The sequence below is a fragment of the Sceloporus undulatus genome, chromosome 5 (genome assembly GCF_019175285.1).
Source record: "Sceloporus undulatus isolate JIND9_A2432 ecotype Alabama chromosome 5, SceUnd_v1.1, whole genome shotgun sequence".
Classification (NCBI taxonomy): domain Eukaryota; kingdom Metazoa; phylum Chordata; class Lepidosauria; order Squamata; family Phrynosomatidae; genus Sceloporus; species Sceloporus undulatus.
Genome location: NC_056526.1, coordinates 144,790,352 through 144,814,238, shown reverse-complemented (window position 1 = coordinate 144,814,238; position 23,887 = coordinate 144,790,352). Strand labels below are relative to the sequence as shown.

Below are 23,887 nucleotides of genomic sequence, written 5' to 3'. Positions count from 1 at the left end.
TATATATATATATATATATATATATATATATATATATATATATATATATATATGAGGAGAAACCATAAGGAAAGGGAAAGAGAAGAGAATTGTTTTTTTGTTTTTGTTTTTTAAAGGAAGAACTTCACATACATTTTGCACCCAAGTTGGGGAAAATGGAGACAACTAAGGAAAAATGCCTAATAGGGTAAAGGAACAGGTAAGGAGACCTGGTTATCAGAGCTGCAGTTTTGAATCCTAAATAACACTGAAAAATGTAAATAAACTCTCGATTATCCAACCTTCGATAATCCAACATTCCTGATTATCCAACGTCGCTGCTCAGTGATTTCTTTACATTTTCAGAGGATTGAACTGTTTATACAGTACATATTGTACATCACAATGTTGATCAGTGATTTCCTTACATTTTTAGAGGACTGTTTATACATTACAATGTTATTCCTATAACGTTACTGCAACGTTACTTTTACTGTTACTGCAATAAAACTTCAATACGTTTGCAATTCATAGTGTTTTCAAGGCTTTTCTTGGACCCTCCGGATTATCCAACATTTTTGGCTATCCAACTATCAGCCCGCCCGTTTATGTCAGATAATCGAGATTCTACTGTAATATATAATGAAAGACTTAGCTGTGAATGCATAATAGCTAATCTGGAAATCAAACACTTTAAAAGGGACCCAGGTATTCTCCACAACTCAAAATCTTCATTCCTCAACTGTCCATAATTCAACCTCTGGCCATTTTGACAATTCTGGAGGAGTGTTCCCATCCCTCTAGAATCCGGGCAACCAAACAACAGCTTTGCACATTGAGGGTAGCTTGCTTCTGGCTAGATGAAGTATTTGAAATAAACAGGTGCATCAGGAAAAACAGCTGATGGTGCTAGAAGCTTACCACTTACCAAGGGCACTCAGTGGCACCTACCTCCCCCACACCCCCATAACCACATCATTTAAGAATGCAGCTATCAAAACCAAGCAGGGAGAATTAGGAGTGCCTCAAGCACAAGCCTGGTGAGTAATCCTGAGAGACAGAGAGAGAGCACTAGTAATTCAGAAAGTTGATAGAGTAACTCTGTAAAAGGAAAGATGAAAAAGTTGTAGAAAGCCACAAGCGCTTATGCATCAAGTGAAAATATTTACACAGTATTTTTACTCAGTTTCCTCAACATCCATGGCAGCCAATTAGAAGAAAAAGGAGGTTGTTCAGTTCATATTTGTTCACCAGGAATTGGTAACAATTAGACATAAAGGTATGGAATATGTGGGGAGATAATTCCTTGGGGGGCATTTTAGCAAATTTTAAAAGTTAGTGAAGAAATCCCATTGGTAGAAAATCTGATTCTGATTCCTGGATAGTGTATCAACTCATGTGAAAAATGGTGCTGGGGGAGAGTTCTGAAGATTCATGGCATATGGACTGCCATGTGAAATAGGTCTGAGAGAAAGCCAAGCCTGAACTCTCAGTAGAATCCAAAAGGACAAAACTCTTCCCACTGTACTTTGGACACATCATGAGATGATATGACTCATGGGCGGGGGGGGGGATGCTCTATAAAGAAGATGGCAGTAGGAAAAAAAGAAAAGAAAGAATGACCACATTACAGATTGATTCCAATACATGGAAGCCAGAGGCCTGAATTTGCAACAACTGGCTAGGGTCAACATAAATCAAAGCTGACTTGATAGCAAATAACAACAGCAACAAGCAACACATGACAGCAAAGAGAGAGCCTGCCTGTAGTGTTATAATCAAGAAAATGCTAGAAAAATGCAAGTAGGAACATACTAGAAAGGAATTATGAAACAATTAACTGAAGTATAATTGTAACAAGTACAGAATATATTTTTTTAACTTTTCATAGGATTCATGTACAGACTAGCCTTCAGGTTGATGGTAGTATTGCAGCCACTGATACTGCTCTGCAAACGTCTAGCTAATGGTCTGACCTTTAGCCATAATTTAAACTGAATGCCTGATGTTGCATGGCAACTGGAAGGAGAGGCTAAATCTACTGTTTGCTTTGTAGTTGATTCACACAGTATGTAAAAAGATAGCAGCTTAAAGATGGATTTTCAAGATGCTCACTGTTTTAGGAGTGTTATACCAAACCATCTGAGTGATGCCAAATTCACAACAACTGATTAAAATTACCTGGCATGGCAAAAAGCTACTGGCAACAGTAGTCATGGGGGGAGGGGGGGTTGGTTTGTTGGTTTGATACTCTCCAAGACAAAGGTAGTAGCATTTTCACTAACTCTTGTTAGTACTGTGACACTCTTGAAGACCTTTTACCTCAAAAACCATATGATGAAACAATCCAAAATTAAATTAAATGATAGCACCCGAAAGTGTGACACTCAGGTTGGATGGCATTCAACCAGCTACTGGGGAAGAGGATGGGTACAAGTGGCACTGTGTGTAATGATACAATTGAAAAAAGCACGTACAGCTGCTATGTTCAGAGATGAAATAAAGTCTGAAGCTGAACAGCATATGTAGTAAGAACATAAAATAATGTAACCAGCATGGATTAGGGGAAGCTAAAAATTGTCTAGTACAATGGAAAGCATAGGTACTTAAAGCCAGCTAAAATGGCAAGGCATCGGATATTTTTTATCACATAAGTACACAATGTTTTACTTTAGAAATGACAATCAAAGAAGAGGTGGTGTTACTAGTGAGGAGAGATGTAGCAAAAGTGACCATGTGATGCAATGCAAAGTCTAACTGACTAATATCAATACAAGTTCATGTAAAAACTATCAATCTAATCAGAAGCCAAGCTTCTTCTTCAACTAAAGAAGTACAAGAGGAAGAAAGTGAACGTTTCAATGCTGGCAGCCAGGAAGAAATTGATCACATACCAGAGCTAACATTTTGACTATCTTTGGCAAGTGGAATATAAAGTAGGAAACAGAGCAGAACCAAACCCTGTAGGAGAATTTGGGCTAGGATCAAGAAGTAAAGCAGGAGAATTTTGAATTATGAAAGGTGATAAAATTGTTCCCTGCAAACACATTCTTCAGGCAACCAAAGGGACAACTTTACACATGGAATTTCCATATGACCAATATTGAAATCAAACAAACTATAATTGGAAGTAGAAGTCGGCAAAGCTCCTTTTTAGCTGCAAAAACAAATCAGGAGCAAACTGTGATGCAGACCATGACTGCTAACATCAAAAATCAGAGTAATGTTAAAGAAGCTGCTCTGAGAGACTTTAGGGCTGAAGGGCAGGGTATAAATACCATAAATAAATAAATAAACAAACACACACACACACACACTATGTCCATCATTGTGCCAAAATACAATTTGAGGACAATCCTAGTAGAATTTAAAAACCATGCTGATTGCAATACTAAGCCTAATTGACAGGGAACAAGAAGAACTCTGGACTGAAACCAGGGATACTGTCTGGTTAGAAAGCAAAAATATATGCTTGTCTTTAGCCAGAAAGAAAGAAAGAAAGTATAGCCAAGAAGGTAAAACAAGACACCTCTTCTACAAATTCAAAGGAATTAAAAGGAAATTCAAACCAAAAGTAGGCACTGCTACATGATCAAGGGGAATACATTATATGATCCGAATGAAATAAAAAGACATTGGAAGCAATACATTAAAAAACTACACAAAATGAGACAATGATAGATTCTTTCAAGGAAGTATCTTTGAAGATGAACCCCCAATTTTAGGAAGGGAAGTGGAAAAGGCTCTCAAAGCAATTGGAAAAAAGGGGCACACTCATTGAGCTATTTTAAGCTAGAGAGACAGAAGCTATTCAAATTCTAATTAAAATCTTCCAACTAACAAACCAATGGCTCACAAAGTGGAAATGCTTAATCCTAGTCCCCAAGAAAAGAGACATCTGGGATTGTAATAACCACTATAGCACTGATAAGACACGCAAGCAAAGTGATGCTCAAGGTTTTACAAGAAAGACTTTTTTTCTATATGGATCAAAAAATGCCAGATGCCTATGCTGGGGCTCAAAAAAAGAAGATGCACTAGGGATCACATTGGAAACACAGATTGGGTAAAAGATTGCACCAAAGCATTCCAGAAGAAACTCAGCCTGAGCATTACAGATTAGAACAAAGCTTTTGTTTGTGTATTATCATGAAACATTATGGTTTGCTTTAAAAGGAAGGAGTGTGTCGCAACATTTGTAAACTATATACCATTATCTGGTATATAGAGTACTGTCAAGACACTATACAAAGGAACATAATGGTTTCCTTTTGCCAAAGAGGTTGCACAAGGCTAAAATTTATCATCCTATCTGTTAAATGTATATATAGGGCCTATCATATCGAAAGTGGGCTAAGATTCAGAGGAAGGAAGCATGGAAATTAGGGCAAGGAACACCAACAATTAAAGATATGAAGATGACACCACATCACTTGCAGAAAATAGGAAAGGCTTGGAACAACTATTGATGAAAGCTGAGTAAATTCCAAAAGCAAGGTTACAGCTGAACATTAAGGGTGGAAAAATGAAAAACATAGGTAATTAAGACTTTCTATACTTTAGCCTGGTACAGACAGCCCTAAAGGGGCGGCTTGATGCCAACCCTTTGATTGTGCCACATCAAGCGCCACAGCCCCAATCCAATGTTTTTCTGGCCCAAAAAGAAGCAGGAAAATGCAGTTCCTTTTGGTAATGGGAAAAGGGTGGCTTTTCTGCCGCGGCACTGGCTTTTTGGCGTTCCTGCAGTGTATATACACCATGACAGCGGAGTGCCACAATACTGCCCACCATCTGGGTGGGTGGGTCACGTCCCGTCACACTGGCTTGGGGGCAACATCAGGGCGTGCGTCATCTGAAGGCCACACCCCCCATTGCCCTCAAAGCTGGCGCATTGTGCTGGTCTGTTTTGCCCCTAAATCTCAGAAGGGCTACTATGAAGGTACTAGTTAGGATACTCAAGTGTAACAATTAAAAACTAAGGTCAAAATCAACCATGCCACAAAATTTCCAATTTCTGTATATAGTTGTCAAAGCTGGACAGTAAAGAGAGCTGATAGTAAGAGAATAAACTAATCTCAAATGTAGTAATGGAGGAGAGTTGTGCAGATGCCATTAACTATCAAAAAGACAAGTAAATGGATCCAAAAGCAAATCAAGCTCCAAATTTCCCAAGAAACCAGGATGACTAAACTGAGACTGTCATACATTGGACACATCATGAGAAGACATATTAGAAAAGGCAATGATGCAAGGATAAAAAGCAGAAGGAAAAGAGGAAGACCACATTACAGGTGGATAGAGTCAATCAAGAAAACCATGGCCTTGGATTTGCAATACTTGAGTGATACTGTTGAAGACCAGGGCTCTTGGGTATCTCTCATTCATAGGGTTGTCACTGAATTAAAATTGACTAAAACAAATAACAACAATAACAGCAAACAGACAATGGAGATATAGTTCTTAAGCAGAGGTTCTTTCCCCCTTCTATCTCAGTCATTCTGGGTGGTATGCCCCCCCAGGGGCAATGAAAAGATCTGGGGTGTGTAAGGAAAAACAGGGTGGCAGGAGGATGGTGAGAGGGTGACAGGGGGCCTTCAAAGTACTGGCATACCAGAAAGCTAAGAGGAACCAAAGGTCTTTAGGATTATGGTGGGGATATAATGAATATTATCCAGTTGTGCCAAGAAAGAACCCTAAATAATTCTTCTCCGCTTCTTTCCAGACATATAACATGTGATGAGGAAGCCTGTTCCTTGTTTAAGAGCCCCTTGTGCACAGAACCTCATTAGCATTTTATGTTTGGCACTTCTGCACAAACAAATGTTTGCTCAGACATCAATAGCCATGCCAAGCCTTAAACAGCGCATAGCCTCTAGAGCTTTTCTTGGGTTGAGAGGAACAAGCCTGCTGATTTCTTCTCTGAACTAAAGGGTATACAGTACAAAACTATATGAGAGCAAGGGAAACCCTGTTATATAACAATGCAGTATTATAGAGTGAATGATTTGAGTCACTAGCAAGAACTGGGTGAGATTCAAGAATTTACCTGTTGTGTATTAAAAGTAGTCTAATGATGTAACCAACCAGGCAAATCAAACTAGCTGCAGACATTACTTTAGATTCCCCTTGCTACATCTTACAACATGGCCACTGTGCTGTGTTGGGAAGAGTCTCACATGTTTAAGGCCTGGATACAGCTCTCCCCCCCTCAAAAAAACAAAAAAATAAAAAATAAAATCACATGTTCACTTCTTGTTTAGAAATAAAGATTGTCTGGACATGGAACAGTTGGAGGTTGCCCCAAGTCAAGGAAATGCCCAGATGCCAATCCAGAGACTCTGGCAGACAAAACACAGAGTCAAAGATTCTGACCATTTTTTTTAAATGGACATCCAACATTTTGGAGGTGAGTGACAACTAAAAATGGAGGGCTTTCAGGATGCAGTATGCCTCTTCCAATCCCTGACTTTGTCCACACATGACTTCAGGCAAGCATTTTAATTTAACAGAAGTATTTAATACAGTTTTATTAGAAACCTGTATGCTTCCATGCTTCATGTCAATATTTGCATGGACACATGTTCATTAAAATTACTTTTAAGAGCTAATTATAGGAAACAGTGGAAGTTAACTGGCTGTTATCCTCTTTTGGTTAATCTGTTTCAGTCAGTTTGCCTAATATGATAGCAGATTCTTGACACGAGTCCTATGCACATGCAATACAAAAGTAGCTTTGGACCAATAGAACAGCAGTTAAGATTACTCATTTATTTGCCAACTGTTCAACACTTTAAAATTGCTACTCTTTCTAAGAGGTTTTTTTAATCTTCACACTTAAAACAAAATTTGGTAACATTCCAACACTGCTGATACATGATAAACTGATTTTGTTTTTAGCCCATTTCTAAGTTACAAAAACTGATCTCCATGTATCTTATAACAGGTTAAATCTAAATAAATTATTAACATGCAAAGCTAAATGAATACAACTAGCTATCAATAACAGCACATAACAAGTCTAATGAATTGTCAAGAGAATATTTAAAGGTTTAGGCTTCAAAACTAGGAACTAACAATGAATTGAATCAAGGAAACCACAGACTTGAGCAGAGCTGTTGATGATAGGATGGCTTGGAGATCTCTCATTTATAGGGTCACCATTAGTCAAAGTTGACTTGACAGAAGTTAATAATAGCAGCAATGAATTGACAGCTAGAATCAGAACTCTTTTTAACTGAATGGCAGAAAATTTTAAAGCAATGCACTAAATCTTTAATGATGTTATGCAACATTGGTAAGTAAACAGGACTAAATGTTGCACATGTTATAGTATTCTTGAGTTACTCTCTTTTGGAAACATTAAATAGTGGGAAACTTTTTTAAAGCCCTGCAACCATTTCCAACATAGGAATAAGAAAATTCTGAACAAACAGGACAAAACAAAAAATAATTCCACCATACAGCTCACAGCTATGTTCATTCATTTATTTATTAGAAGATTTTATAAGGGTAACTCTGCCAAGGCAGCTTCCAGAAAATACAAACAACAAATGTAAATGTAATAAAAATTTAATATGAATCAGTTTAAACAAACTGTTTAAATTTCCAGTCGAGAAACCAGCAAAACAAATTCAGCTAAAGCAACCAACATTCCAATAAAAATCATAAGAGAGCTGTGGCAAATAAATGTGTCTTTAAGGCCCTCCCAGAAGCATGCAACAAAGGAGAGCTATTAAACTCTTATTAGAAGTGTACTGTGCAACAGTGGAAAATATGAGTGCAACATTTTGCAGTACTCAAAACTACTATTCAAGATCTTTGTGTTCCAAGTCTTCAACAGAGTGAAATAATAGTACTGTATTCAAGATTTTCACTGGTGACTTAACCACTCTTTTTTTCTAAGTATGGGGTTCATACTACTCCTCAAGAAGACACTGACCATTCCCAAAGTCCAAACATCAATACCAAATAGACTGCCTGACATCCCTAAGTTGTACAAGCTAATATGAATTCATATGAACATTCATAAGAATGCAACAACTCAACTCAATCTCCAATTTCATAAAATCAATGGCACACAAGTCAGAAAAGACATGGGCAATTTTATTTCTAGATTGTCCAGTAAACTGGTCTCAGGGCATTAAAGTGTCACACTGGTTTTACAAATGGAATTTAGCATCAAATTGTTTCAGAAGAATTGGCCATCCTTTTGTTCAAAGCAGAGATTTGGGCTTTCACCTAAACCTGAAAAAAAATCTGGCTGATGCTTAAAAATAATAATCTAGATTCATCCATTTCTGAGAGCCATTACTTGTGATCTACTATGTTTGCAAGGATTTTAGGCAGTCTGTAAGTGAAAAACAGATTTTTGCCGTATACTGTTGGGTGAAAATGTAATCAAGAGAAGGCAATAGTTTACATGGTGGTCATGAAATCTTGACCCACATAAGACAAGCATGTATAGTGAAATCTTCCAGAGCCACCAGTTCCTTGAGACAACCTCTACAGCTCTAGCAAAAAAGATTAAAATTATGCTGTGGCAACCCACTCATTAGAATCACAACTCTGTACCATATTCCCAACAACATTCAAAACCAGAGTTTCTACAGACCAATGTTCCCTTCCATCTTTCTAGTCAAGCCTGACCTTGCACCCCACAACATGGTGCATACAACCCTGGGGCTACTCTCCAAACCCTGCACTCCTCCACTTTTACTCATATAAATCTTGGTAATATAAGCCAGAGTGATATGACACTTCATAGTTAAGTCAGTGAGGAAAGATCACTTCCTATTGGTTAACCAGGCACTCATTAATTAGCATTACTGTGAAATAGTGGGAACTGCAAACAAGCCAACAGAGTCACTGGGAGTGGAAAGTCTGGAAGGAAAAAATACATGTAAGTGTAAGCTGGCTTTCCCTTAGTTGATGTCATCACCTCCCACAGTACCATAACATCCTCTACCTTGCGCTCCAGTTACAGTGACTGTATGTGCCTCCCCACCCACACACATAACATGCTTCAGTCAACCTTGAACCCACAAAACAGTTTAGATATATGATACAGCTCATAGCACCAGTCTTGCTAGTAAAGGTTGGGAGCCAGGCAACCAAACAACCAAACAGAAGCATCAACCCAGAAGGAGTAAAGGATAGAGTTGGTCAATACTTGCTAATGCAAGGATTTTTTAAAATGCCTAGATTATTAGTAATATACTCTTCTTTAAAATAGTCCTCGTGAAGACTTGCCAAAAGATATGGAGGTTGGAAGAAGAGATTTTGTATTGCAAATTAAATACGTTCTCTGCATGATGTAAAATAGTACTTTAAAACACTTCTCTCAATCTTATCTCTTAATCAAATAAGAGCTGAAGCTAAAGGATTGTGGTAGCTGCTTGAAGTGCTGCAAGTTTTCTATTTCCTTGCAGGTTTATTGACAAACAGCAATACAATTGTACATAAAAACATTTCATTTATCAATCTAGCATACTGATATGTGGAAAATGTAAACTGCTTCTATTTTCTATGACAACAGAGATCCAATCAGTTTCTTAAAGAGTTGGTGTTTATAAGACAATCAACTTAGAACAACAACAGATATCACTGTTTATATTAGTTACTGCTTAGAAGTTTTAGAGTTTAAAAAATGAAATCTAATTTTACAATTAGTAATTCTTTTTCAGCATTACTTACCTACTGCTAAAGAAAGCTCAGGAAAAAAGCTTTCTTTCATAGACCATTCTATCTACTGATTATTTCAGGAATGAATTCAGTGTTGCCTATGACAATATTAACAGTGTAGAAATGAATATAATGAATTGTTCAAGTTTTATTAGACAGAATGGTAAATCGTGTATGAAAAAAAGATTTTAATTAAAGCAAATGCCATTTACTTCTAAGTAACTGATCCAAGAAAATAAATATCACAGATTTGTTTTTAGACAAGTGTTGTAAAATAACAACATCATATGAAAGTTCAGACAACTAGATTACAGTGGAAGTTATGTAGCCTTTTTGATGCTGGACTACAACTCCCTGTGCTTTAGATAGAAGTTGCAGTTCCACAAAACTTGGAGGGCTTACAAATTCCTATCCCTTTACTAGATGGTCATGTTAACGGACATCAAAGTATAGGAAGAGGGATGATCAAAGGTCATAACGTAATATTACAGATAGAGCTAAAATTAAAACCCCACTAGTGATAATATGACATGTAGTGACAGACATTAAGTGGAAAAGATCCTATTCTTATCCATACAAGTAACAACTGTTTGTCCTAATTTTACCTTTGATAGCTATTTTTTTAAGCATCTGAGGAAGTAGATTTAAGTCTACGAAAGCTCATACTGCCAACTTCTTTCTTTACTTAGTCATAAAGAGGCTACAAGATCTCTCTACATACTGATTCTACAGACTAACATGGCTATATCTTTGAATTCGGTTAAAAGAAGGGATTCCCAGTTTCACTGAAACATTCACTAGGCTGTTACGTTCTTTCAGTGGAGAGCACTTGGAACAAAATTCTGAATTAAACTGACCTGTTAATGTGTGTATTCAATTGCCTAAGTAAGGATCAAAATTAGGAGCAATATTTTGTTTCCTTGGATGATCTCCTCTTCCTTGTTTTATTATGTATGGTTTTTTCCACATAGATTTTTTAAAAGGAATGGGAAATTTGGTTTTTTTAATATTAAAGCTATTATTTTATAGATGATGTTTTCCAAATCATGGGACCAACTAATATAATAATGTCTGTGTCTTTTGTAAATTAAACTACTGCTAGTCTTTAAATTCCAGACTGAGTAAGGGAAGAGAGATTAACTGCCACTTTCCAGCTCCCATCTTTAGACAAAGAAGTTACTAGCTGAAGATACAGTCACAATCCTGAAGTCAAACTTTCTACGAACAATCCAATTAGCCTTAGTGGAACTAAATATAAATTAATCTTGGACAACAATCCTACAGAAACTATATAATTAAAAATAATTTGTGTGAAGAAGCCATCTAGCTGTTTGTTGTGCCATTAAATGTAATAGATACAAGATGAAAAGCTGTATGCCAAAGATGCCGAAAATATTGAAGACTAAAATCATCAAGGAGCAATAGACCACCTCCTGAAAGCTCTTAAGAAAAAAATGTAAGTGTGTAAGAAATGAATGAACAGCATGGGAGATATCCTAGTCATTGAAACAAAGCTACTGGTCTCATAAGCATACATTAATCTAAGAATTACATTATTAAGTCATGGCAGTTTGTCAACTTGCTGCCCTCTTTTGACATCAATTAACAGTGTTACACTGACAATACTGAATACTATAATTAGCAAAGAAATGTTTAAAAGCGGCAGATGATGCATAACATATATTCAAACAGGACCCAGAGCCCAGTATTAACTGATAATCCTCACCTCTTTGGGGAGCAAGGAAATGAAGTCTCGTTGAAATTGGGGCTCTATCACTTGCATCATATGCTTCACCTGTGTTGGTTCACAACTATCAATCAATTCATCTAGGGCAAGTAACTTCTCTGGTCCACTCCAGCTCTGTGGCAGAAAAAAAGGTATGCTTAGTTTCCACATGACTGTTTTAAATTAACAAATTACTTTAAAACTTTTGTAATATTTCATAATTGCTAGAGAACACACTGTGATGAAAGGGCAGGGGAAATAATTGTTAATACCATATGGATTGAAAATTCAAATATTCCTTAGAAAAATCATGAACTTTAAATAAAAAAAGTTAAGCAAGTAGAAAAAAACCTAAATAAAGTTTGTAACAATAGCTTCATTTAAGGTTCATTTAGCCTTGTTTATTGTAAAAAAAGATTTTTATAGCCTTATGTGCATCTGCCACAGTATAATCTTCTTCATTCCTGGCTCAGAACCAATATTTTGTAAACATCATTTTACACTAGGAAGGAAAGAGGGAATTTTGACTGGTAATTTTCTTATTTCATATTCTTACTAATGGGCACTATAAAATTTGATGTTTTTAATAAGGCACTCATCTGCGAACACAGCAGATTAGCAAAATCATTTGCAGAAAAATTAATAACTGAATATATAGCACATCTGACAAGTCTGTCTCTTCTCAAATTCATCTGGGCTCTAAGAGTTTTTATTTGCTACAAAATGCCATTTACAAAGAAAAACAATTGTGGGAAACAATATAAAGAAAGAAAACCATTTACAGTAACTGCAAGAGAAGTTGGAAAATGGAAAGAAAGCCTTTTAATACTTCCTAACCAAATAGTCATTTTCCAAACAAGCAGTTACAATTTTGGATGTATGGATATGTCCTTAATGTATGGAAATAAATTAGTAATGGCATGCATATTTTGCATAAAGATATTATGTTACAATATTATGGGGAACGTAATGCTGTGGTGATACTCGGAGAGTTCACCAAGTAAGGCTAAAGCATAGTTTCAGGAGCCCATGTGAAGCTTCAAGGTTCTGTGTTTCCCTTTCCATCTCTGTCTCTAGCATGCCCAGATTCCTGGCCTGTCATTTTGTGAGGACAAGGAAATCAAATGCTAAATAAACGAACAACAAATCCTAGTTTCTTGTGCACTAGCTAAAGAGGCCTTCCTTCCATGACCACGTTCTGAGAGAAAATAATGGCGGGATACAAACCGCCATATAGTATGTATAGGATACGTACTAGGGTTAGGAAGGGGCGGTGCTTCCGCACCAATCCCTAGTACGTATCCTATACGTACAAGATGGCGGCGCCCCTTCTACATGGGCGCCGCCATCTTTACGTACTGGACGCATAGCGTCCAGACGTGTCGCGGCACCTATGACATCGCGAATGCGCCAGCGCGCGCTTGTGCGACGTCATCAGTGTGCTGCAAAAGAAAGTTCCGAAATGGAGCTTCTTTTTTGCTCCGCGCGGGAGCCGTGCGGTTTTGGCTGCTCGGCTCCCGCGCGGAGCAAACGGCGACGGCGGGGAAGCGCCGAAAGCGGCGTTTGTATCCCGCCAATGCGTTTTAAATCCCAGATGATAAGCATTCATGTAAATTGCAAATGAACGGCAATATATAGTGGGCCCTTTATAATGCCGGGGATCCATTGGATCTCAAGTCCTCTTGATTTTAATGGCAGCTCGCTCCCAGGCACGCACACCATTTTGTCCCCCCAGGCTTGCCATCCACAGTGAGCTCAAGTCCATGTATGGCAAGCCCATGTATGGGGTGCACATGATTAATAACTGCACTATAATGCCCACTACAAAAGCTAAAGAAGATCTGGAAGCTCAGCTAGTTTAGTGGTTTGAATGCTGGTGTATTTTACTTATTCGAGACCATATTATAACACTTCTGAATCAGCTACATATGCAATAGTTATTATTTCTGAGCACAAAGTGTTGATATTAACCTTTAAACCTTAAACAGTTTGGAACAGATCACTTAAGAGTCATACAAATGTAGCTTCATCATGGAACATTTAAGTCCCTATTTGTTTTTTGAAGATAGGCCCTGAAGACATTTTTTTTTAATTTGTCGTTAGAAAAAGATGGTAAAATTGTGAGTTCTGTGCAACATGCTTAAATGGTTTGTATGCAATGGTTCTAAAACTTATGACAGGATGACTGACTTACAGTGCTACATTATGCTTCTATTGTTTTGCATTTTAAATGTTGATATTGGCACGTTACAGACCGCCCCTTTGGGGCGGCCTGTAGGCGCTGCTTGTCCCTGTGTATCGGGGCCTCAGCTGCCAGACCTGCAGCCTCCGAGGCCCGATCCACCGCTTTCCAGGCTGCGGGGAAGCGGCAAAAGGCTGCTTTCCCCGCAGCCTGGAAAGGAGTGTCCTTGGGGCTTCAAGCCCCAAGGACACCCCGCGGTGGCGGGGAGGAGGAGAAAGGGGCCACTTGGCCCCTTTTCCTTTGCGTCGCTGGTGCAGGCCATCTGAAGGCTGCGCTCAGCGACGCAAACCAGGAAGGAGCTCCGAAACAGAGCTCCTTCCTGCTCCCACACAAAGGCGCCGCACTAAGTGCCCTGGCACGGAGCGATGACGTCACGTCTGCTCCGCCCTTATGGAGGTGGCGCGTTTTGTGACATCGTCATGGCGGCCCCCATGTGGAAGGGGCGCCACCATTTTGTACGGACTCAGTTCGTACTAGGGTTAGGGGCGTCCGGAAGTGAGTCCCTTTTTAACCCTAGTACGGACTGAGTCCGTACTTAAAGGCCCGTTTGTAATGGGCCATTGATAATTATTGGCCTGTTACAGAACAGCCAAATAAAGCTGCTTCGAGTCACAGTGGAGGTATGGTGTTCAATTATGCATGCGTCCTAAGTCCAGAAGGCACACCAAAGCCACACTCCAGTCCTTAGGGCTGGAGCGTGGCTTGGGTGCGACTTCTGGACTCTTAGGACCGCATGCATCATTGAAATACCAAACCTCCACTGTGACTCGAAGCAGCTTTATTTTGGCTGTCTGTAACAGCCATTGTCTTGATTTTGTATGTCCAAAAAAGCATACATTGCAAAGCCATCTAGAACTGTTTGAAATAAAGAACAACATTTTAAGATATGTCAATAACCCAGAGCTGTAAACTTCAGTACTAAACTAAAAACAGATGACATATACTATTGAAAAAAAATATTATATTATCAGTTTGTCATCAGATTTTAAGGTAGAAATATCTACTGCTTCAACTTGCCAACTTAATGAAGGAGAATTAATAAGACAATATTAAACTATTAACTTCAAAGCTTTACTCTTGGGACTTTGCTTCCTTTATTTTTCATTTTAAAAAAATGAATTGATCATCAACAAGAAGCTAAAGAAGCAGGGTGTTTGCTACCAAATATACTTGTTTCTTAGTATAATCGCTACAGCACAGGGGAAAAATAGCTTCATTGTTTGCAATGGTTTTGTAGCTATGTGCTCCTCTGGGTGACATCATATCCTCAAAATGGCTGAGCCTGCATCAGATCCAGTTATGAATAAGTATATTGCTTTTTTTTTTAAAAAAAAGTTGTATATGACATAAGTGCAGCTGGTACAAACTGTTTGGCATGTGTATTTAAGCAGAAGACGTCCACCAACTATCTATCTCCTTTGCTTATTAATGTCCTTAATAGTGAACACCAATGTATTAACTGTTTTTACAACACATTTGTTTATCTACATGAAGAAAATTGCATGGTCAGTCCTCTATATCACTGGAAAGCAGTAAGATATATGATTGATCTATGTAACAAGCAGTGCCAGAAGAGTAATTCAACAAAGAATTAATGTTTAAAAAACTATATCCCAAATTTGGGGCAGACAGAAATATCAAAGTAAACATCAGTAAATCCTTTCCCGATTACATTTGTTCATAAACCTACATTACCAGAGTCTTTAATATACAACACACACAACTACTGCTATTTGCTTTCTTTGATGCTATGAGCATGTGAAAGGCAATTATTTTAGTAGCTGTTTCCACATTAAGTGTTATTTCTTTTTTAAAAGCTCTGTGAAGTATCAAGGTTCTTCCCACTACTTTTATTTCTCTGTAGACTTTGTGGTACCTATTCTAAGGTAGTGCAACTCAAGCTATCTAATGTTATGCAATGATTTTGCATAATACATGTTGGAATAGTAACAAGCTCTACACTTGAGTCATTATAGGGTTGGTAAACACTATAGGGTTAATGCAGAGTTCCTGAGTACAGATGACTTTCACCTGTGTGTGCATAACTCTAATCAAGTTTTGACACTTAATAAGGCTAGCCTTGTAGTGAGCTCTCCCTCTCCCTTTTTGCTCACTCTATTCTCAGCCTTCTTTTCTGTTATATTCTACTTGTGTTATTTGCTTACATTATGTAGTTTATATTATTTGCTATTTGTTATTATGTCTGCCATTACTATTATGTTTTATTTAGTATCTTTTGTATATATGGGTTTTGTGTGATGCTGTTACATATATTGTTTTGTTACCCTTTTAAGTATTTGGATAAAAACATTTTATAGTACCTTGTCTCATTAGTCTTTTTTCAAATCCACTGTTCCAACAATACAAACATCTGTCAATGGATCACTATAGTGCACATTCAGATTCAATGTGATAGAGGAGATTTCTCAATCATATTTCTTCTTGAATGTGTATAAGAGTAATTCAAGGATAAGCAACTTCCAGAGGTTGAGAAGCCACACAGGCTGCCCCAAGGGAGCTTGGCTGCCCAGCCATCATGCTCCCAATTTTTGTTTTACACAAAATGTCCTCCATGCCCTGTAGGAAGAAGGGGGCAATTCTACCATATTTCCCCCCTTTCTGGACTGTTTTAGTCCAGAATAAGTCTTTTTTAAACTGCAAACCAGAAGCTAGCTAAAAGCATCTTCTGCTCATTGAAGGACCATTATCTGTGGAGTGCTTCATGAAACGCAAAATGTTTCCTCTACCTGTACAGGCTTTTGTGTAACACTTTGTACAATCCCCTGCTCATGCCTCAACAGCATTTATACACTACAGTCTGTATTTTTCTTTTCCTTATTCACTGCTGTATATACAATCCCTGAGAGACAGCATTCTGAAAAGTCTTCCATTGGTGCAGGGGTGAGCAAAATGGCACCCTCCAGATGTCGTTGGATTACAACTCTTAGGATTTTTCATCACTGGCTATGTGGGCCAGGGTTGCACTTTGCCCAACTCCTGCATTAGCAACATTCTATAAGCTCTCGAGCACTTTCTCCATCTGTTTATGGCACTTTGAATTTAGATCATGGAGCTAAATATCTGTACGGCACACGTGAGAAAGAGATCTAGGAGTCTAAGTAGACCGCAAGTTGAACATGAGTCAATAGTGCGATGCGGCAGCTAAAAATGCCAATAAAAGTATAGTGTCTAGATCAAGGGAAGTAATAGTGCCACTCTATTCTGCTTGGATCAGGCCCCACCTGGAATACTGTGTCCACCACAATTCAAAAAGGATGTGGAGAAACTGGAGCGTATACAAAGGAGGGCGAATAAAATGGTGAAGGGTCTGGAAACCATGCCCTATGAGGAATGACTTAGGGAGCTGGGAATGTTTAGCCTGGAGAAGAAAAGGTTAAGAGGTGATATGATTGCCCTGTTTAAATATCTGAAGGGATGTCATATTGAGGAGGGAGCAAGCTTGTTTTCCGCTGCTCCAGAGAACAGGACCATGAACAATGGATGCAAACTGCAGGAAAAGACATTCCACCTCAACATTAGGAGGAACTTCTTGACAGTAAGGGCTGTTCGACAGTGGAACACACTTCCTTGGAGTGTAGTGGAGTCTCCTTCCTTGGAGGTCTTTAAACAGAGGCTGGATGGCCATCTGTCGGATATGCTTTGATTGAGAGTTCCTGCATGGCAGGGGGATTGGACTGGATGGCTCTTCTAGTCTCTGGAAAAACTGGGAGGTGATGCCCTAAACTGAAACAAGCAAGTGAGTGGACAAAAAGTTTAGGGGGGATAAAAACGGGAAACACAGCAAATTTATTAAAACAATGTGTAGCAATAGAATGCTGAAAAGAGATTAAAAGAAATTACAAAACTTAGAGTATATGCTATCCTAAACACAAAAAGAGGCTTGTTCTGGCCTGTGAGCCATGCCCTAACATGCACAAGGCTAGTTTTACCAGTCAGTACTGGGCTAGGGAACTGCAAATCCGTATGGGATTTGCAGTTCCCTAGCCCAGTACTAACTGGTAAAACTAGCCTTGTGCATGTTAGGGCGTGGCCCTTGTAGTCTCTTCCAACTCTATGATTCTATGTTCTGATTTATAATTCATGTTTATAAATCTGTATCTAGAGGTTGTGTTCAACAGTGTATACACAACTGTCTTCTTATACAATGGGACTTTCCCATTCTTACATTCCATTGCAGCCTCTTATGCCTATACAGTCTCTCCTGAGGGTCAAGGAACCACAAGGAAAGGCTAAAGATGTGACATGGCAAGTTGTAATGGAAGTGGAAATTATCCAAAATCAGGTAGTGTATGGGAATGGGAAATTACTTATACAAATTGTTTTTACATAATTCAGAATGAACTTCTACCACAGTGCAGCTCCATATGACAACTCAGATTGACTCAAAGTTCTCCCCCAGACTTCTTACAAACCGCAGGCAGTTCAGTAGACGAAAGGGGTGGGAATGCCTCCCCCCAGAGGCAGATATTTGAATTTTATCAGTTATCATATAGCACTGGAGACAATCTCCAGTTTTCAGTGCTTACTTTTTCTCATCCTATCAGGTTAGTACTTAAACTGAAGAAAAGGTTTTATTTTATTATGTACATGTATGATTAGAGAGAACTAGCATGGTGTACTAGTCTGAGCATTAAGATTGTGACTCTGGAGATCAGAGCTTGATCATAAAACCCACTAAGTGAATTTGGGTATGTCACACACTCTCAACCTCAGACGATGACAAAGAAACTTGCCAAGAAAACCCGATGAAAGTATGCCTTAGGGTCACCATAAATCCAAAATGACTTGAAGGCACAATTCAACAAATAACTGATTAAAAACAACAAAAAAGAGGGATGTTAATGTTTCCTTTTTTGGTGATTACATTGACTTGATTCATTTTAACACTATTTATGAACACTATTTATTTAAAAGGATGATCGGTTCTATTAAAGAATACTTTCAATCCAAAAGATTGGTAAACAGTCAACTAGTGGAAATGTAGCATTTGCATTACATTTGAGAATCCGATTGCTTTCATAATGACAGTAATTTCTAATGCTTCCTCATTTCTCATTTTTTATAATGTTTTAGAAGAAGTTTATAAGTCTCTATAAACACAAACTATTCCTGGGTTTTTAATTTAGTTCTGCAGAGATATATTAGATTTGTTTATAACTGATTCAGTATCAGAAAGCTACTGAAAATGGATTAAGTTAGGATAGTTAGATGCCATGAATCTCTACTAGTAGATATTTCCATTTTAGTTTTAACCAGTGTTAGATTTAAAATTTATGTATACCGAAGGAATCGTTGATGATTTATCTTTTTATTTTTAATATCTTTTAAAGAAAAACGAAAAAACCCACAATAATATTCCATTTTTATTAGTAATTAAGCACTGTAAATCAGTATTTTGCTTTTGAAACACTGAATTATCTTAATAAATCTATTCCAAGCTTGACTTCATAAAAACCATGTAAATTTTTTTCATTTCCATCTCCAGAATCTATATATACAAAATATGTTGCACAAAATAGTACTGCTTATAGCAAAAGAAGTAAAAGTGTTTTTAATTGTTATATTTTATATTTTACTGTTGTCAACCGCCTGGATTGGTTTGCCATAGGGCGGTATATAATTAAATTATTATTATTATTATTATTATTATTATTATTATTATTATTATTATTATTATTATTATTGTGGAGTGGCACTGTTACTAGCTACATGTATTCTAATGATATCTCTCACAATTCATGACAAGTAATTAGAAACTTTTCCAGATGACTGGCTATTCAAAATTAAAATGCTGATCACCTGAAACATTTTCAGCCATTCTTGAAGACCTGTTGGTGGCTGGATAGATGTAATTCGGCGCCGTTGCTGTCCTTGACCATTGGCTGCTCTCAGATCTCCAAACGTTGTTGGAGTTGCTGAACAAGGCACAAGCCCAGTAGTGCTAGAGTAGAAAAAAGGGCCAATACAGTTCTAAGAAATATTTAACTCTGGTAAATACAACATGATACTAATTACCCATTATTCAAGTAAATTGCATATTAATTTGCAGTTTCTTACTAAGTCTCATGCTTTTTATCATGTATCATTTTCCTACTATTTTATGTTTATCTTTTGGTACTTCAGTAGAAGTTATAATAAAATGAATAACAAACAACAACAACTAAAAATCAAGATTAGTTTTGTTAGCTTTTCAAATGTATTTATTTGATATTCAAGTACCTTCCACCATTCCAGTGCACAGAAGTAATTTATTGTGGGCTTTTGTTTTGGACCCTTCCCCCACATATGGAGAAAGCCACACATGCTCAATACCCATATTATTCAATGGGCAATGTGACATTCACAAGCATGCGCTGCCACTGAATAATATGGGGTGTGGCAAGTCATAGATGCTCCAATCCACAGTCCACTGTTGTGGCAGGCCCATTGTATTATGAGGCATATGGTGCTGTATTCAAGAAAGGCACATCTACAATTACAAAGATATAGTTAGAAAGGTTTTTTTTAATAAAATAAAATAACATCCAGACCACAGTGATCAGATTCCACTGTATCCTACTGCTCCAAGCAGAATTGCCAATTCCCCCTGCAGCCTGTGCCTTCTTGAATACTCAAGGAATCATAATTATTCTGGCACTGCACACAGAAATACACCACTGAATCTTGGTCTGGATCTCTCAGATGGTGTCAACAAAAACTGTGTCAAAACATGATTACTAAGAAATAAGCTGGAGCTATCAGCATCTCAGAGTACTCCTGAGGCTTGCAGAATTATAGGAACACTTTATTTTAAAAAATGTAAGGGGGGACTGTACAGTGAGGAATGAACACGCTCAGCAGAGTTAAGGAATGTTGAGTGTCAACTGGAAAAGAATAATGGAACACTTACAGGCGTGAGAAATGGGATGGCTTTACACCTTATGGCCTGGAATTCTTTAGGTTAGTCTCAACTAGAATAGACACACTGATTGAGATGCTGAATGGTGAACTGCCTGTACATTATAGGCAAACCCTAGTGATTCAGTGGCTCTGATCTTGTTAAGACTAACAATAGGATTCAGGTCCTAGTGTCCTTGAGGAAGTGTGGAATCCAAAACTGGAGGTAGTAAGTGATAACTCAGTGTTTTACGCAGCTTCCATTTCTGAATTATTTATGTGCAAATGACCCTTTTCTTTCCAAATCTCAGCCTTTTGGTCTATGTGATTTCAGGCAGGATTCAGTATTTCTCTATACATGTATTTTAAAATATATTGAATTACTTTCAAATATTAATGTCTACAAACAAAAATGAATGTTACTTCCAACATAAAGACAGAGCAATATTGTTTGACCTTGTCTTTTAATTTTTGTACCTGCCACAGTACATTACCAAGAGAGTTTAAGTTAACAAAATGTGCAACCAGTTGCAATTTTGGTTATCAATTTGGAGTCTTTTATTTACTGAGTGTTTATACAAGATGGTCTGGCAATAAACAAATATAGGAGATATCTGAACACTGTGGAGCAGAATAAAGCAAGCTAGCTTAGACACATTTGCTTTTATTATATACTTCACTGGACACCTAGGATTACTATAAATCTCTAATTTGTAAATAAAATTTGCTTTAATATGATTATATATCAATTACTGATACCTTTTCCTTTATCTGTTCCACAGTTCTACTAATATGCTAAATAATATTTCAAATTACTGCAGTGTACTGCAAGCTGGTCAAAGTTTAGTGTGTGCATACCAAAGCTGTAAAGATTGAACAGTAACAGTAATTTTAAGCTCCCAGGTTCAATCCAGAGCATCTCCAGTTAGAATAATTTCAGGAAGCAGTGCTGCTAAAAAAGTCAGCCTAGTAAACAAAACTGATCTAGATGGATCAACAGGGCAGCATTTTAATGTTCAAAAGCATTGTTTTATTCGTTTTAGGCAAAATCAGGTTCATGAAAACTAATACAATCTAAGAACATGAATAAGACATAAGAGGCCAAGTTCAATCTTTTAATTGACAGAGCTTTAGACAGAAAAAAAGGATTTCTTTATAACTGTCATAACATAATTTATCTTTAGAAATAATTCCAATTCCTTGCCATTTTTTTAAAAAAGAGAAGACATTTCAGAGTTCATTGCCATAAGATATTTATGCCAAATAAACCTCTTTGCTGAAAATTCAAATCCAAGAAATATTGTGTATACATGTACATGGAACATTAAATTGCCATTATCTTCAAAAACATAGTGTTTTACAGGGGGGGAACACAGACTTTTTCTTAAAAACACAGAAACACAAATTAGAGACAGCTTTCTTAATCTAAGTGCAGTTGTTTGCTAATTTCTACAATAAAGCAAATACAGTATCTATATTGCTCCCCTCTCCCTTTTTTACACTTATATAGTTCTGAATCTGTCTAAGTATAATTTGTTTAAATTACTACATACAAATTCCTAATAAGATATTTGAAAGGAAATATAGACCAAATAGTAGATAAAAGATTTGTGGAAAACAATCTGTTTCAGCAAGAAAGTTTTACAACGATAAATATTTTTGTATGAGGAAACGTAGAACTGTATTCAGTTGTTATGGCAACTACCAAGTAGTGAAGTTAAATTGCATGCAATTCTGATACTGAAATTCTCAATCAAAAGAAATTAAAGGGTTGCAAAATAGACAAGCCTGTCTCATGATCAATACATATATCTTTAAATTATAACTGAAGTTCTTGATGTGGAGAAGTTATTATTCAGTATGAGTCAGGAAGTACCATGCTGTCACAAGCAAGAATGTTTTGTTCCTATATTCCAATTGCTACAGCAAACTGATTAATGTCCTATTCTGCAAGTTTCCCTTCATGCTGGTATTATTATGAAAGCCCTCTGAAAGTGGTGGGCTGGGTTCATTATACTTTTCCCCTTCAGAAGTAAAAGGCTTCTGTACCTCTTCAATAATTTTTAAACTGAAATTTCATAGGCATAAATATGCAAAAGGTGTTTGTACAGGAAGCAGAGGATGTACTGATGCATCTGCTATGACATTACATTACCTTGTATATTCTGAGACTTTGCAGGGTTTCTTTCCCAGCGAGAAAGAACGGACCTCAGAGCCATGGTCCAACTTTCTCTTCATCTGTAAAATAGAACAAGGAACCAAAGAAATTAAAAAAAAAGTTAGCATGCCATCTTAAGTTATGCCAATACTAAATAAGGTAATGATATTACACTTGTACCTCAATATCTTTTTAACAACACTACAAATAACCTAAAGTGACAATTTACTTTGCTTTTTAAATTAACAAACCAGAAATTATTCCAGTGACCTGCAACCTTTTGTGCAAGACTTTGCACCACATTCATTTGGCAGCTAGAACATCCCCTGCTGCATTATGATTTGTTTCCGCACATTTATTCACTTCCATTAGCTGTTTGGTGATTTTGTTAGACAGATTGAGCTAAACTGCATGTTCTCTGGAATGTTAGGTATGACTGTTAAAAATATCAGAGTGGGACACCTAATCACTTAAAACTGTAGAGCAAAAATATTTCATGAAGAATAAAGCACACACACATACTTTTCTCTGGTCAGTTCCCTTAATTTAAAAAAATCAGAATAAAATAAGATGGCTTAAGAACAACAAGAATTTCATAACTGGGGATAGGGGAGTAGAGCACTTGGGGAAAAACATTTTTATAATGGGAGTGTGAAAAATTTGCTGAGAGAAAATGATACCAAGGAAAGGGCACAGAATCAAACAAATGTGGTAAGAGATAGCAGTGCTTATATACAAAGTAAATTTAATTACAAATAATTAGATTACAAACTGAAAAAAGGCTAGACTGAATTTCAAAGCACATAGTACAGGAAATGCAAACTTTTGGGTTTGATAAGACATGGTGTTAGTAATTCAATAGCTATGCTAGTGAAACAATATGAAATACAATGCATTTTAGTCCAGATTTAAATACCTAGCTTATGGATGATAGTGGTATTGTACTTGATGTTGTTGTTGTTAACTGATTTTTCTTAATAAAATTACTGTTTATGATTATTTGTTGCATTCTAGCTGTTGGCAACTAGTAACAAAGATATGCAGCATCTCAAAACCAGGAGTTTGCTTTTTTCCTCTTCTTTCATACTGGATATTTACTATATACATACATATATTATCTGTATGTATGATATATACTAAATATTGTGACAATCTGTAACTCCAAGGATGTACAAGAGTTTCCCCCAAATTCTGAAGTGCACAT

At 37.1% G+C, this 23,887-nt stretch overlaps 1 protein-coding gene across 4 annotated transcripts in view; it reads right to left on the bottom strand.

Annotated features, from left to right (window-relative positions):
- FBXW7 (F-box and WD repeat domain containing 7) overlaps positions 1-23,887 on the bottom strand; it is a 172,777-nt gene that overhangs the window by 26,073 nt on the left and 122,817 nt on the right. For all 4 annotated transcript variants that reach the window (XM_042468094.1, XM_042468096.1, XM_042468097.1 and 1 more), the window contains 3 exons: positions 22,681-22,763; positions 19,449-19,590; positions 11,387-11,521 (listed from right to left, as the gene is read on the bottom strand). In XM_042468094.1, the coding sequence (XP_042324028.1) occupies positions 11,387-11,521; positions 19,449-19,590; positions 22,681-22,763 (360 nt within the window). The remainder of the gene's footprint in view (positions 1-11,386; positions 11,522-19,448; positions 19,591-22,680; positions 22,764-23,887) is intronic.